This window comes from Myotis davidii, unplaced genomic scaffold, assembly GCF_000327345.1.
Source record: "Myotis davidii unplaced genomic scaffold, ASM32734v1 scaffold1, whole genome shotgun sequence".
NCBI classification, from domain to species: domain Eukaryota; kingdom Metazoa; phylum Chordata; class Mammalia; order Chiroptera; family Vespertilionidae; genus Myotis; species Myotis davidii.
In genome coordinates, this window is record NW_006294681.1 from 8,768,873 (window position 1) to 8,784,335 (window position 15,463).

The 15,463-nt window shown below is 41.7% G+C and overlaps 1 protein-coding gene across 1 annotated transcript in view; it reads left to right on the top strand.

The window, feature by feature from the left end:
* SNTB1 (syntrophin beta 1) overlaps positions 1 to 15,463 on the top strand; it is a gene marked incomplete at its 5' end in the record, with an annotated part of 223,960 nt that overhangs the window by 102,043 nt on the left and 106,454 nt on the right. Inside the window, one exon of the mRNA XM_006769125.2 lies at positions 5,739 to 5,961. Within this exon, the coding sequence (XP_006769188.1) occupies positions 5,739 to 5,961 (223 nt within the window). The remainder of the gene's footprint in view (positions 1 to 5,738; positions 5,962 to 15,463) is intronic.

Consider the following 15,463-nt stretch of genomic DNA (forward strand, 5'->3'; position numbering starts at 1 on the left):
ATTGTGACTGTCTGTGTGCACATGGTGTAATTATGCAGACACTACCTGTTCAGTTCTGCCCGGTCAAACTATCATGAATACATATTATAGTATCTTAAAAGGAATTTATTGAAATGCCATAGTTTAATAGTTCAAGCTTACAAAATTAAGCTCTCTTATGCTACAGGCAATAGCCTCTTAATTGGATGTTTTCTCCTAGTACATAAAAACATTGGCTTAAATACACACACACACACATCCAATTAATTTTTCTTAAGTGTGAGAAAGTTTTTATTCATGGTTAAAAGTAGGATTCTGGAGCCAGGTTGCCTGGATTTGACTCATGCACCTGCTACTTTCTAGCTCTGTAACATGGGCACATGATTTAGTCCCTTTTGTAGTGTCTTTGGTAAACATTCAGATGATTGCAATGTACCACTGGTGGTTCCGAGTATCAAGTCAGCTCCCCTAGCTGCCCTTTTCTTTCACAGTAGACTTTTGGTAAAAGAAACAAAAACCTCTATATTATGGAACCTAGTCATTGCGCTTTTTACTAATTGCTCCAATGTATTTACTTGTACTTATGTGTTATAACATCTAATGTGTTAAGCTGATGAAATTAGGGATGTCTCCCTGTGTCAAAACCTGAGAGTCGTCCCCTAATATCGATTCTCTTCCTCTTTTACAGTAATCATTTCCCTTCCCCACCAATTTTAAACCGGTTTGGCAAACGACTGTCCACAGTTAATATTTCTGTTCCATGTAGAAGTAGCCATGTGCCTACATTCTGGTCAGTGGGTTGGTGTATCAACTTCAGAAAAAAAATGGCTTTAAAGGAGGAAGGATTGTGTGTCCTTCATGTCTTCCTTCTTTCTACTGATGGGAATTTGATTGTGATGGCTGGAACCCAAGAAGCCTTCTTGGACCATCGGATGGCAGGCTAGGCTTGCAGGGCATGAGGCAGGCAGAAAACTGAGGCCCTGACCACTTCAGAGCGTAGAGCTCCCCTACCTGCCCTTTTCTTTTACAGTAGATTTTGGTAAAAGAAACAAAAACCTCTATATTATTTAATACACTATAATTTGGGGCACCTATTGCAATCAAATCTAGTCTTAGGAACACCTTACCCTCCCTGACTTAGATCACACTCTCAGTATTTTGATATTCTATTTGGTTCTTTACCAATCTATTAGGTCACTTAAAAAAATAATCTCTAGATGATTCTCTCCAGCTTTCAGTTGTTTCTTCACACATAGTAAATATACTTGTGGCTTTGTAGTCTGTGTGGGACTGCTATTGCTACCAGTATTTTTACTAATTCTTGTTCATAGAAACTTATTTTCTTTTGTGTGACAAGTTTTTGATTTTATGCTGCTCATTGCCCTTAAAAATGATTCATAGGGACTCTTGGAAGCCTAGGATTAAATTGCCTTCCTCCAGAAAAGGTTGCATTTGATTACCAGGTCCATAGGCTTGTCCATCTTAGAACCTCCTAAAACCAAGGTCCAGATTTAACAAAAGAATAAATCTACTCACTTCCCTTTCTCCTTTTATAGGCTTAAACTTCTGTTAATCTGAGACCATTTATTATCATGTCTCATGGACAGCACATTCCTCAGCACATGAAAATTCACTAGTGAATTTTGGCTAAATGAATGAATCTCTAAATTATCATGCCTACTTTGTTAACTTATTTTCTCTGTCCTTATTTTCATTTGGTCAGTTGAATATCCTTTCCAATGAGGTGTCCTTTCTTACTAAGTCTTCTCTCCTTTAAAACTCCCCCAAGTTGTGTGCCACATAGGGAATGGCTACTTGGTGAATACTTGCTTCCCGGCTAAAATTGCCTTTTTCCATGCCTCTGCCCATGAATGGATCAAGCCACACATTTCTGGAATTCCTCACACCTTATATATTGCTCAGGTTATCTCTGGTAGTAATCCCCAATGGCTCAGTAACTGGTAGATCTACCTCTAATTTGTTCTCCCCTCTAGTACACCCAATCTCACACTTCAAGAGTTCTCTCTAAAGCTGACTTCTCACTCTGTCATTTTCTTGCTTGTAGACCATCATGGCTATTACCACTGCCTATAGAATAAAATCCACACCCATTAGCTTCTCATTTTGCATCCTTCATCTAAGTGGGCTAGCCAGATTCCATGAAAGAATATGATCTCTGGGAAATCAAACCCCACTTTCACCCCTTACTGGCCACATGACTCCACAAAAGCTAACTTCTGAGCATTGGTGTGCTGATGTGTAAAATAATATTAGTTTTGCAAAGGATAACCTATGTGAAACTCCTAGTGCCCACCACAATTAAAATAGTTCTATAAGACGTTTCCTTCTTGCAGGATCTGAAGGGGATAGCAATGTAATCTCTTGTTGCTTGTGGATAAGTGGATACTCAATAAATGAAGGACCTAGTTTTCTTATATATACAGTGGGGCTTTAAATGGTTATTTTGAAACTTAAATGTGGAAACTGGAGGAAAGCACTGGGTTTGCCTTGCCCATTTTCTCTTTGGACCTAGTTTTCTTATATATACAGTGGGGCTATAAATGGTTATTTTGAAGCTTAAATGTGGAAACTGGAGGAAAGCACTGGGTTCCGTACTTGGTACATCACTAGGTTTATGACAAATGTTCCTTCTTTAGCCCTCTTTCAAATTGAGGTTCAACTTTCCTTCCCTAGGGAATTGCAATAAAAATGATAAACCAGAGTACATTATATAAAAGGATTGTGATTCTTTGTGTGTTTTTAAAAATTTATTTATTTTTTTAATTTTGGATTGTGATTCTTATCTCTACTTTTTAACAATAAAAATGATAAACCAGAGTACATTATATTAAAGGATTGTGATTCTTTGTGTGTTTTTTAAAATTTATTCATTTTTTTAAATTTTGGATTGTGATTCTTATCTCTACTTTTTAAAGTCCCAGCTTCTCTCTAAGGCCAACTTGAAATACCACCCACTCCATGAAGCATCCTGGAATCTCACTTTCACAACAACATGCCCCTGCTTCAGCCAGAAGGATGATAATACAAGCAAAGGATACTCTCCAAACGACCTCAGCTGGTTCTTGAATCCCCTATATATCAACAAGTATAGCTCTACAATATACAAAGCTAAGCAGTGTTTTAGCTTCTACTAAGCTATTTTCAGACATGGAAAATTCAGTATCTTCAAAACAGGTCTATTTATTTCCATTTTAGACAACTTAAATCTGTCCCCCTAAATTTTCAACACGTGCTCTTAGGTATGTCTGTGTTTCTCTTTAAATATATTACAAAGAAACAAATAATATTTCTTAAAATACAGTGGCCAGGAATCACCTTTCTTCTTCTGTAACTGCATCTTGTGCTAACAAGTTCTCGGCAACCCCGAAATTGTATTTTCAAATACGTGTTGGTGCTAAGTGACATCTCCTATGTCTTGAGTCAATATATCTGTTTCTAATATCTAGGATAGGTTCCCCCAATATAGATCCATACTGCATGCCTGTGGGCACGTTTGGTCTGCTTATAAATTGTCATGAACCTAATCTGTTACTAGTGCTCCTCGATCCATTTTTCTCGTGAGTTCTTCAAAGGTACTTTATTCCTGTATAAAACATGTGCCATAGTTTATATACTTGGCTCATATCACGATGTCATAGGTGGGGCTCCCTAGAAGCAGTGTCTCCGTCTGAGGGGTTGGGCAGCAGCCCTAGTGTCTCCAAAGCAGGGAGGCTTCTGTTAGGCCAGGAGCAGTCCTCCAGAGCAGGGGACAGCTATGAGTTATTCTCAGCCAACACACAGCCCCACTGGTAAAGGATCTGATGGGACATCAACAGCAACAACTACAGTCACCCATGACTTTGTAATTTCTGAGTATGGAATCTATGTGTTTTGTGTTTCTGCCATGTTTATAAACCTGGCTCTATGTCTTTATTTACTTATTTTTACTATGTTTTATTGATTTCAGAGGGAGGGAGAGGGAAAGATAGAAACATTAATGATGAGAGAGAATCATTGATTGGCTGCCTCCTCTATGCCCTCTACTGGGGATGGAGTCCACAACCCAGGCATGTGTCCTGACCCAGAATCAAACCATGACCTATTGGTTTATGGGTGGATGCTCAACCATTGAGCCACACTGGCCAGGCCTGGCTCTATGTCTTGCACAGTGAAGGTACTAGTTTCTAGAATTGAATCCTCTAAGGTCTAGAGGAAATGCCCCCTATCTTGCACCCATTACAATCCACTGCCATCCTATATAATAAAAGCCTAATAGTCAAATTTTGCCCTCAACCAGGAGTTCAACTGGGAATTTGACCAGGGGCCGAGCCAGTGACTGTGGCAGCAGCAGGCAGCCAGAGGAAGGGAGGCACCCCTGGCCGGCAACTGCTAGGGACCTTTCCTGTGCATGAATTTTGTGTACTGGGCCTCTAGCTTGTAATAATTAGCCAAGTCCTCCCCACATAGCAGAGAACCAGACCATGAGCCACAGAAGGAAGTTTATGCTGCATGTTCTAAGAATCTAGTTGCCCTGTCTGCTTAGACGGTGCTTAAATTCAGAATAGGCAAGTAACTTCTTAAGACCAAGAAAACATCAAAAAGCAGAATTTCAGTCTGTTTAACTCTTAAACTGTTTTTGTTTCTTTAAATTTTGTAAAGTAATACATGCATATGTCTAAACATGAAAATGTACAAAGGGTAATAAAGGAATAGTACTAGTAAAGGCCTGTTTCTCCAGCATCTTAACTTTTATTTCCCCTCCCGAGAGCTAACTATAGTTAACATTTTCTTGTGTTTCTATCCAGAAATATTTGTAGACATACAAGCATATATAATTATGACTTTATACATAAAATGATTACAGTATGTGTTCTGCTCTCTACTTGTTTAAAACTAATAATAGATCTTACTGATCTTTATGTTGTTGTTATTATTCCTCACCCGAGGATATTTTTCTTTTGATTTTTAGAGAGAGTGGAAGCAAGGGGAAGAGAGAAACATCAGTGTGAGAGAGATACATTGATTGGTTACCTCTCACATGCACCCCGACTAGGGCCAGGGATCAAACCTGAAACTGAGGTATCTTCCCTTGATGGGAATCAAACCCAGGACCCTTCAGTCTAAGGGCCAATGGTCTGTCCACTGAGCCAAACTGGCTAGGGCCTTACAGGTCTTTCTATATCAACATCTCTATTATCTCATTTTAAAAATATGGATGTCTTCCAATTTATTTAATCTGTCCTTTTTTAACATTTAGGTTGTTCCTGTTTTCAGCTCTTACATCTAATATTTTTGCTATTATAGATTTTTGCCAATAGAAAATAAGTGTTCTGTGCAATTTTTTTACACATATGTTCTTAGCATTATTAACTTGACAAAGCCTGTTGTTTCTCAACAGAAAAATGATGACATGGACGGTGAATATGGCTACCCAGAGTCCCTGTGTCTAAGTTACGCTTTCCCGTTCTCTGCCCATTTGTTTTTCAGCCCATTTCCCAGAATGCAACTTATAGTCAGAAAAGATAGAAGCTGTCCTAGTTGAAAAAAGCTGAAAGTAATTCTCGCGCTCTAACAACCACGTTGGTATATAATTTCAATAACAGGGTAACTATTATGTGAGGAACAGTTCTGAATCCTGTTTAGAATTTAAGAGGTCCAGTATGAAGAGCTTGTCTAACGCGTTTCAACGTTCAATCAGATTTTCCACACATCCCACCCTGCTGTGCTTAAAAGAGCTTCTTGTCTTTGTTTGCTTGCAGTGAAGTACATGAGAGAAGCCACACCCTACGTGAAGAAAGGCTCCCCTGTGTCGGAGATTGGATGGGAAACGCCTCCGCCCGAATCCCCGCGGCTAGGGAGTGGCTCCTCGGACCCTCTGGCATCGTCCTCGCAGCCCTTCTCCTTCCACAGAGACCGGAAGAGCATCCCCCTCAGGATGTGCTACGTCACTCGGAGTATGGCCCTGGCCGACCCAGAGAACAGGTAAGGAGGACCAAAGCTCTCAGCAGCTTTTCGTCCACTGACGTTTCGTGCGGTCCCTTGCCAGGGCTGAGCTCCTGTTCTGAAAGCGCTCCGTGGTTCCCAAAGAATCGCCTGGAAGGGCAATGCAGAGACAACGTGTGTGTTCAAGCCGGGCCTCCCTCCCTCTCAGGGTCCATCCTTCCTCCTCCTTTCTTTCATCCTCAAGAATCGGCACCCTGAGTTCTGGTTGTGGAAAGAGATGAAGAATTGGAGGTGTATTCCTAAGTGTCTTCTCTGGGCCTGCCACAGTCAGCTTATGGGACTTAGGGCAAGTGTCTCAAACCACTAAACCTCCACTTTGTTATCTATAAAATGGGAATAATTGAGATATACACCTCACTGGGCTGTGAGGATTGGAGGGCGGCGGGGGGGGGGATGTATGGGAAGTGCTTCGCACAGGAAAGCCTTTCATGAATATAAGATATAATAAGATTGATTACTAAGGCCTGGTAGGAATAAGCAAATCAGCCTCTCTGGGCCTCAGTGCCCTCCACTGTGTATTTGGAGAGTCAGATGGAGGATATGTGAAACTATTTTTTACTCTAAACCTCGTTTTATGCTCAGGAGAGAAAAGAGTGGCTCCAGTCCAAGCATGGGGTGCTTCTTGCAAAGTCTGTACGTGACTTCTCAGGCCACAGGACAGCTATGTCACCCAGCTCATAGCAATTATAAGGCATCCAGCCAAGATCAGCAAATACTTGGGGTCTCTCTTCCTGCAAAAGTCTTCCTTTAACTCATCTGAACAGAAAGCATGCATCTCGGAGGAAAAGAAGAGAAATGTAGAGAAAAGAGAGGGGACGTGAGCCAGCCAGTGGGGGATCTTGGTGACCTTTGCATCCACACTCAAATGCTAAAAATAGGAACAGCCACTGGCCCTCATTTCTAACATGTGTGGAACAGCTGCAACCCACCCGCGTCGGGAATATTTGGCGAGGTGCTAGAGTTGATGGGGAAAAGCCAAAGGGAATGGGGGCAGGGCAAATGTTGCCTCCTTGGCTTGCTGCTCAATGCTGTTTTTGTTCTCTTCCTAATAAGCGCTCTCTAAGGAAGCTGCAAGCAAGCCTTTGGGACTCCAGCCAGCTGCAGGGCCACCCTGCTGCCCCCACCCCTTCTCTGTCAGTTACATCTGCACAGGGATGGGAGATCAGCAGTTGTAGGAGAGAGCCAGCAGGTATCAGCAGAAGATGAGTCAGAGTAAGCAGACTGGGAAGGAGGCAGCATTCTTAGATAAGCCACCTCCATCTGTTCTCTGGTGTGTGTCCCCTCAATTTCTGCCACGTTCCTGGGCCTACAGTTCATGTCCTGGTTACTCTGAGTTTCCTCTTCCCTGGCCTCTTATCAAACATGCCCTTTCTCCTAAGAGTCTGGTGTGTAAGGTTTCAGATCTGATGAATTTATAATTTATTGAGTGCCTGTCTTGTGCTGGGCATTATGCTAATTACTTCAGATCAGAGACTGAAAAGTGGCAGCCCACAGGTGTACCCAGCCCATAGGTATGTTTTTTTAATGGTCTATCTAGTGTTTTAACCCCGTTTGGTCCTCTAAACAGCCCTCTGAGTTTCTACCCTTGTCCCCATTTTATAGATTAAAAAACTGAGATTCGGTGCTTATAGAAGTTCCAAACATCATACAGCTAATATAGGTAGGGGCTAGCTGGGCTTCAAACTCATGCTTCTGGAGTGGGTGACAGTATCAGTTTACTGTTACCTGAAAAATGCAGAGACTAGAAAATATGGGGTATCATAGAAGTGATTAATGCATTGGAGAGAGAGATCAAAGAAATGATTCCTCAGGTTCCTTCCAGCTGTGGACTTATATCTTATAACATTTTCTCCAAGGCATTTAATTATATTTTAAAGAATATTTTTGGAGCCATCATATTTTAGTTCAAATATCGGAAACTTTATTCTGTCAAGCCAGTCGAGGGAATGCATTTTTAAACTTTTCTCTCGGTGCTCATCAAGGCCCCCAGGAATGAGTGTATGTGGGGCCTCCCAGGTGGTGAGGCAGAGCCAGGCCTCCTGGAGGGTGAGACTGTCAGGGCAGGACTGAAATGGCAACCCCGCTAAGCCAGAGGGTCCAGGAGGGGACTTCAGTCCAGACAGTTCCAAAATTTCTGATAATAAAATTAACCTTTTCCAATGTATATGTATATCTAATCACCATGGTGTATACTTTAAATATATTATGATTTTGTCTATTATTCCTAGTGAAACTGGAAACACACACGTACATATTAGGGACTTAGCTGAGTCTTGACCCCTGTTGAGGAAGAGAAGAAAAAAAAGAGAGAGAACTAGAAGTTTATGGGACTCCAGTTACACACTGGGCAGAGGGTAATATACTAGTCAGAATGCGGATTCTGTTGAATACAAGACACACCTAACCCAAGGTGATTTTAAAAGGCAAAAATATAGGGATGGATAAAGCATCCAAGGCAAATGCAAACTGACAGCCACAGACAGCATCAGTTTGGTCTTGGTATATGACAGATCAAATGCAGATTGAAAAGGACAAAACAAGACAGAAAAGGACTGATCTATGCTAAAGGCCAGAGTTCATAAGGAGCATTCAACAGTCATGAATGTACATCAAATGACACAGCAGTGACCCATAGGGCAGGACCTGCAGGTGATGCGAGAAGAAATAGAAACATACTAATATTAGGTCATTTCACACACCACTCTCAGGCCAAGGACAGGGCAAGGGGACAAAAGGTAAATAAAGAGAAAAGACCCACCCTGACTGGGTGGCTTGATTGGTTGGAGCACTGTCCTGTATACCAGGGGGTTGTGGGGTCACTTCCTGGTCAGGGCATGTATTGAGGTACATATGAGAGGCAGCTTATGGGTGTTCCTCTCTCATATCAGTATTTCTCTTCTCTCTCTCTTTCCTTGGCCCCCTTCATTTCTAAGAATACAGGGCATATCCTCAGGTGAGGATTCAAACAACGTACTTAATACCGGAGATCTTAGTACATCACAAACTTTGTATCCTGATAATGAAGAATACACTTTCTTTTCAGATTCACATGGACCATTCACAAAACTAACCATAGATTAGGCCACAAAGCATGCAGTAAATTTCATAAAGTAGAAATAACACGAACAATGTCCTTTGATGATAGTGGGATAAAACTAGAAAACATAACCAAACCAAAGCACGGCAGGCTTTTCTTCATGATTTCGTAAAAGCTCTCTATGACATAATTCTTGGGTCAAAGGGGAAATAGCAACTTCTGGTAATAAAATTAACTTTAGAAATTGTAGCATTTCTAAAAACAGTAATAATCCTGAAAACAATGCACATATTAAATATAAAGAGAAAGAAGGGAAAAGGGAGAGTGTGGACTCCGAAGTCAGGTTGCTCCACGATGGAATGTTAGTTCCACCACTTATGCATGAATAGACATCTAATGACACAGGGATAAGAAATGAGAGTTGAAGCAAACCGTAGACCTTGGATTCAAACCCACGCCCAGCTGACACCAAGTCCAGTCTCCTAACCCCCCCGCCCCCCATTACCTCCAACTTGAGCACCTGCTCACCTGAACTATAAGCACCATGGCCAGGACTAGATGGTCTCCTGGCTGCTAAAACCTAAGGACCCATGACAAATGCCACACCGTCTCAGGACTAATCCCTTTGTTTGGTGACACATAGCTACTTGTAGTTAGCATTAAAATCTCTACTGTTCAATCTCTCAAATAGAAACAGCCATAGAACAGCAGGCAGGATTGCTGCTCTTTCCACAAAAAAGGTCACCCAGCAGGCACCGAATCCACAAGAATATGTCACTGCTAGTGGCTGTCAATGATTACAAGATTTATTTTTTTTAATTCTCCCTCTTAAATATCTTTTGTATTTCATATTCAGCTTGTCTTTCTAGCCACTGCCCTAGTGCCAGCCACATCCTCCATCCTCTAAGCCATTTGGACATATGTCCTGCTGGGTGCTTTGTTTTTACTAGTAGTTTGCTCCTTCCCCACCCACTACCAGCTACCCTACACCCAGCTGGCCAAAGGGATGTGAAACCCTCTGAACTCATCCATTTGGTCAAAATGATGCCCTATCCCTTTCAGTAATGTAGAAACTCCCCAGCATTGCGTACAAACCCCATGTGGTGGTTTTGAATCTTCCCTAAGCCTCCAGCTCCTCCCCATCTTAGCCTTTATGCTGCAGCAAACTTGAACAATTTGTATACGTTCTTCACTTGCCTCCTGGACAGCCTCCTCATCACCTGTGAAGCCTCAGCACAGGTCCCACTCTCCCTCGCGGGTAGATCTATCTGTCCATGATGGCACCCGTGTGACTAGAGATGTTTTATCTTCCACTGACTACCCAGTTCTTAAAGCCAGAAGACCCAGGAGTTCTGGAGCATCCCATGTTTTCATTTTAATATCCCAGCTTCTTAGAACATTGCTTGATACAAGCCAGGCATTCACAAATATATGATACGTCAATAAATGACACATGGCCTATCGATCTGTCCATTTTGGGTATTTTTACCATTTCAAAAACTTCTCTTTAAAACATCTTCCACTAAATAGCCTTAGGAGTAAGCGAATAAATCAAAGCACAGTTCTATCCTGCCAGGCCGAGCAGACTTAAGGAAACCAGAGCAATCTATTAACCAAACCTGTCACTGGGTTGACAGCAGATGGAACAGGATGGGTGGCGAATAAAGCTTTTGTCATGACTATGGATGCTAGTAAAAGATGCCATTCTATGCCTTCATGGTTAAATTATGGAGCTATGAACACAACCTTTCTTAAAAAACAGTGCACATCTCTATTTGTGGTGCACAAGTGAACAATTCACAATGTTTGGGGGCACATTATCCCCCTCCCACCACACACATGTACCATATATAGTGTTCTCAACTATACTCTTTAAACTTGGATCACTATTGGACAATTCCCTCTTTTAGTGCATCCAGAATGAAGCTCCACAGGGTACTTATATCCGTCTCTCTCCACAGCAAGCTCTAGTGAGAAGCACCTCTTCTGTTAAGGGGCTCACAAAATATGTACTTTCCTGGTTCTGTTGTCTTAATTCTTGGTTGGACACACCACGGTGGCCTCATAACTGATACTATTGCCCACAGATCATGATTAACATTTATGCTTTGGAAACAAAGGGAAAATATAAAATCAATGTATAATGGTGCTGTAATAAGTGGACACAGTTGAAATATTTAAAACAGAGGCCCTAGCCCTAGCTGATTTGGCTCAGTGGATAGAGTGTCAGCCTGGGGACTGAAAGGTCCCAGGTTTGATTCCGGTCAAGGGCACGTGCCTGAGTTGTGGGTTCGATCCCCAGTGGGGGGCATGCAGGATGCAGCCTATCAGTGATTCTCTCTCATCATTGATGTTTCTATCTCTCTCGCCCTCTCTCTGAAATAAATAATATATGTTTTAGAAAATAAAATAAAATAAAACAGAGGCCCAAATTAGCTACACACTAATATCTCCAAATAAAACTCTAGAGTTGAAGTTATAAAATATGGCTTCAAATCCCAATCCTGTCACTTATTGCCTTTAACTTTAGATAAATTATCTAATCACTCTGATTCCTTATCTATAAAATGTGCTTACAAATACCACATATAATAGTTGTGGTGATTATACTTAACGTTGATATCCTCTACTACCTGGCAATATAACCATGGCATGAATGCAGCTTTCAATATAAAATATCCTCATGTCTGGGATTAAGGGGAGGGGAAAGTTTTTGTTTTTCCTCTCCAGCAGAGAGAAGTGCTCAGATCATCTCCCCAAGCTGTTAGGCAAGGATTATTGTGCAAGGCATTCTCTCACAGAAGTTCACAGCCTTTGACATGTCTGGCACACCCCAGGAACCTCAGTTCCAGTTTCCTAACTCAGGGGATTGCGAAGCGTTAGCTGCCATCTGTGTCTCAAACTTTAAGTCCTCAGCCCACCCACTGTTACTCAACCCACTACCTGCCATGACCCTACCCCGACCCCATTTTCCCAGGATGCCTTGGGATCAGTTTGAATGATCCTGGTTTTCATTGCCCTCACACTCTTTTTTTTGACACCTAGGAGTTTCCTTTCCCTTCCTACAAGCTCAGTATTACACGAAAACACAAGTAAGTAAACTTGTCTTATATCTTTTTTCTTTCTTTCTTTCTTTTGTTTTGGTCTTATATCTTATCTAGCATATCCAGGTGTTCACAGCAGAAGGTTTTCTGAATTTGTGTAAACACCATTTTGCTGGAACTGGAACCTCATCACATGGCTATGTATATATCATGAACAAAAGTCACTTGTTCTATTTTATCAGCTGTGACTAACAAAATAAGTTAACCTTTTACCATTATGTTTAAAATTAAAGACAAGCAAACAAGCAACATAGAACCATGAGTATTATCTTTTGGACAATCTAGCACTTTCATTTGAAAGTATGAATTTGCCTCTACCAACCACCAGGAGCACCATTTTGGTTATGCTTATTCATCTGTATCTATCTGTCTACCTGTCTGTCTATGAATCATCTATCACCCCTACCTACCTACCTACCTACCTACCTGTTTATCCTTGCTTCTAACTTAGACAACCCCTAGTGAACTATCTTGTTACTATAAAAAGTATGTATAAAAAGAGTGATGACCTTGGTGTTTGACTCAACAGTGCTCACATTCTGCATTTGAGAAATATAGGAAGTGAAATATATAATAACATTTCAACAATTTGTTTAAAGGTCATTGGGAAGGGGATGTTCAAGGCTGAGTTAGTCAGGAAAAAAAATCCAAAAATAAAGTTCTAAACAATAGTATTATTAGGTGTACACAGTGAGACAAAGTAAGGAGGTATGCCTTGTAGCATTCATAACAGACCTAAGAAAATAGGTACATTCTCCCCTTTCAAAGCTGTTTTAAATGAAAGTTTAAAGGTTATCAAAACAATGAAGGTGCATAGTTTAAAAATCAAGTACATCTAAAAGATTTATATGTATTTAAAAAAGCAAATGGGTGTTTATCATTCATTTTGCAGCCCATCTGTAAAGCAATCCACAGGCTCATGTCTGAGGCCTGGAAAAGTTTCTCCTGTTTATTTGATAACTAGAGGTCCAGTCCATGAAAATTCGTGCACTTGGGGAAGTCCCTCAGCCCAGCCGGCGCCCTCTCACAGTCTGGGACCCCTCAGGGGAAGTCCACCTGCCGGCTTAGTGGCTCTACCTGACTCAATTGCTGTTTGAACTCTTGCTTTATCTTATTCCCTTTTGGGTTTATACCTATTTTACTGTTGTTGTTTTTTTTACTGGGATCTTTTAAGGGAGAGGAGATGAACTGGAATGACCAAGCCAATATTGTTTTTCCCAATAAGCAGCCTTGCATAGTGGGCATCTTTGCATACAACAGAGTGCACAAAAGGTTCCTTTTAATGAGCTTAAACAACATTTTTAGAGCCTTGTTATTTTTAAGAAACATTTCCTCCGAAGATAAACTAACTTTAGGATTCATCCTAATTATCATACATTTTTAATCAGTGGGAGATAAATTAGTAAGATTTCCCTGGCAATGGTAAGCTAGTTTTAAAAAAAGAATTTAACTGTCTTTGGTTAGCCTTGGGAAAAAGAGTGGAGGAGAGGGCTCGCCAAGAATGGCCCCGTGATTTCATTAATGCATAATAAAATTAGTTCATTTTAGCTCATGCTTGTGCCTCTAAGGATTATTTCTGGGAAAATCTCAGTTTTCCCTCTTCTAAGGGTACTTTAAGAGGTTGAACTCAACCATCAGGGTGTTGAGAGATTTTTGATAATGCTGACTCTCAGTGTTTAGGTCCTGATCCTTTACTCTTGATACATTAATTGAACTCCATTTGGTTTGCAAAAAGCTGTCCTAGGATTTTCCAGCTGAGATAATGAAGCTTCTGAAAATAACCCCAATGCTATCCTCTATTCAAGCAGGTATCACCTACCGCTGGGTGGAGAGAATGGAGAGAGACGGGGGTTCGCAGAGGGGTCTCTGCCCTCCCTTTCACACATGCGTGCAATTTTATTTTCCTTCATGGAGGATGGGGTCAGGACACAGAGAGCTGCACATACAATTAGTCTGACATACAGGGCCCGTGTCTGTTCACAGATACTCCCTTTGTTCCTAAATAATACTAGAATAGGAATTTTGACCTTGCTGGTCTATTAAACCTGGTTGAGATTCCTTTCTCTTTCTTAAATTTCAAGTTTTAAACAGTTTTTAAAAAAATGCATTTTTCTTGATTTCAGAGAGGAACGGAGAGGGAGAGATAGATAGAAACATTAATGAGGAGAGAACATCTTTGATCCGGCTGCCTCCTGCAATCCCCACACTGGGGATCGAGCCCGCAAACCCGGGCATGTGCCCCAACTAGGAATCGATTGTGACCTCCTGGTTCATAGGTCAATTCTCAATCACTGAGCCATGCAGGCTGGGCAAGTTTTAAACAGCACTGACCATTCAGGTTTTTCTGCAAGGTGCTGAGGCTGCAGCACTGAGAGTTCTTGCCCTGACATGGCCTACCGTCTGTAGGGAATATGTACAAGCCAGCCAGCAATTACACAACAGGACCACAGGAAGGTGACGAGGGAAGTGAAGGGTGCTTTGTCAGCTCCCCACAGGGAAGCTACATAATACAAAGTTCTGCTTGTGGAGGGGACAGGGGGTGTCTGAGGAAGTGATGTCTACGCTGAGACTCGAGTAGTGAAATAGAAGTTGGCCAGGTCAAAGGTTGGAGGAGGAAGGTTAGAAGGGCAGAAGGAATAGTATGAATTTGGGCACTGAGGCAAGAAAAAACACATAGTTCTTAAGAACTGGATGAAGTTCAGTCATTTTGGCACAGCCTATACGTACCAAAAAAGAGTGTCCAGAGTCTGGAGAGGTTGTCATAATCAGAGCTTAGCCCTTTCATGGTGGAGGGGTCTGAAGTAGTGGGAATGACTTCACAGTAAGCGTGGACTGGAAGGGCGCAGGACTGGAGACTGGGGGAGCCTTAGGGGATTATTGCAAAACCTGAGATGAGAAACAATCCTGGTTTCTGCTGGAGCAGGACAGAAACACTAAAGAGAAGTTGGATGAATTTGAGAGACTTTAAGAGATGGAATCTGCAGAAGTTCGGGATAAAATGGGCTTGGAGGGATGAAGAAACATGAGTTCAGAACCAGTTTTGCTCTGTCACCCATGGACATACAGCTGTGGTCAGGCACACACCTGGCCCTATGTCCTAGATGGGAGTCAGGGTACGACTTGCCTAACTGAAATTTCAAACATGGCGAGGACGGCAGCATTGCTAGTTTTCCTTTTGTATTTGCCACAGTTCTTAGAAGAGCACACAGAAATCGCTCACTGAGTACAAGGATGTCAGGCAGGGTACTGCCAGCATATACTCTTAAAGTGTTCGCTGGGGATTGTTTAATGACGGCACTATTTACAGAAGAGCTGGTCATGCTAAAGAAGCGGTTCTCAA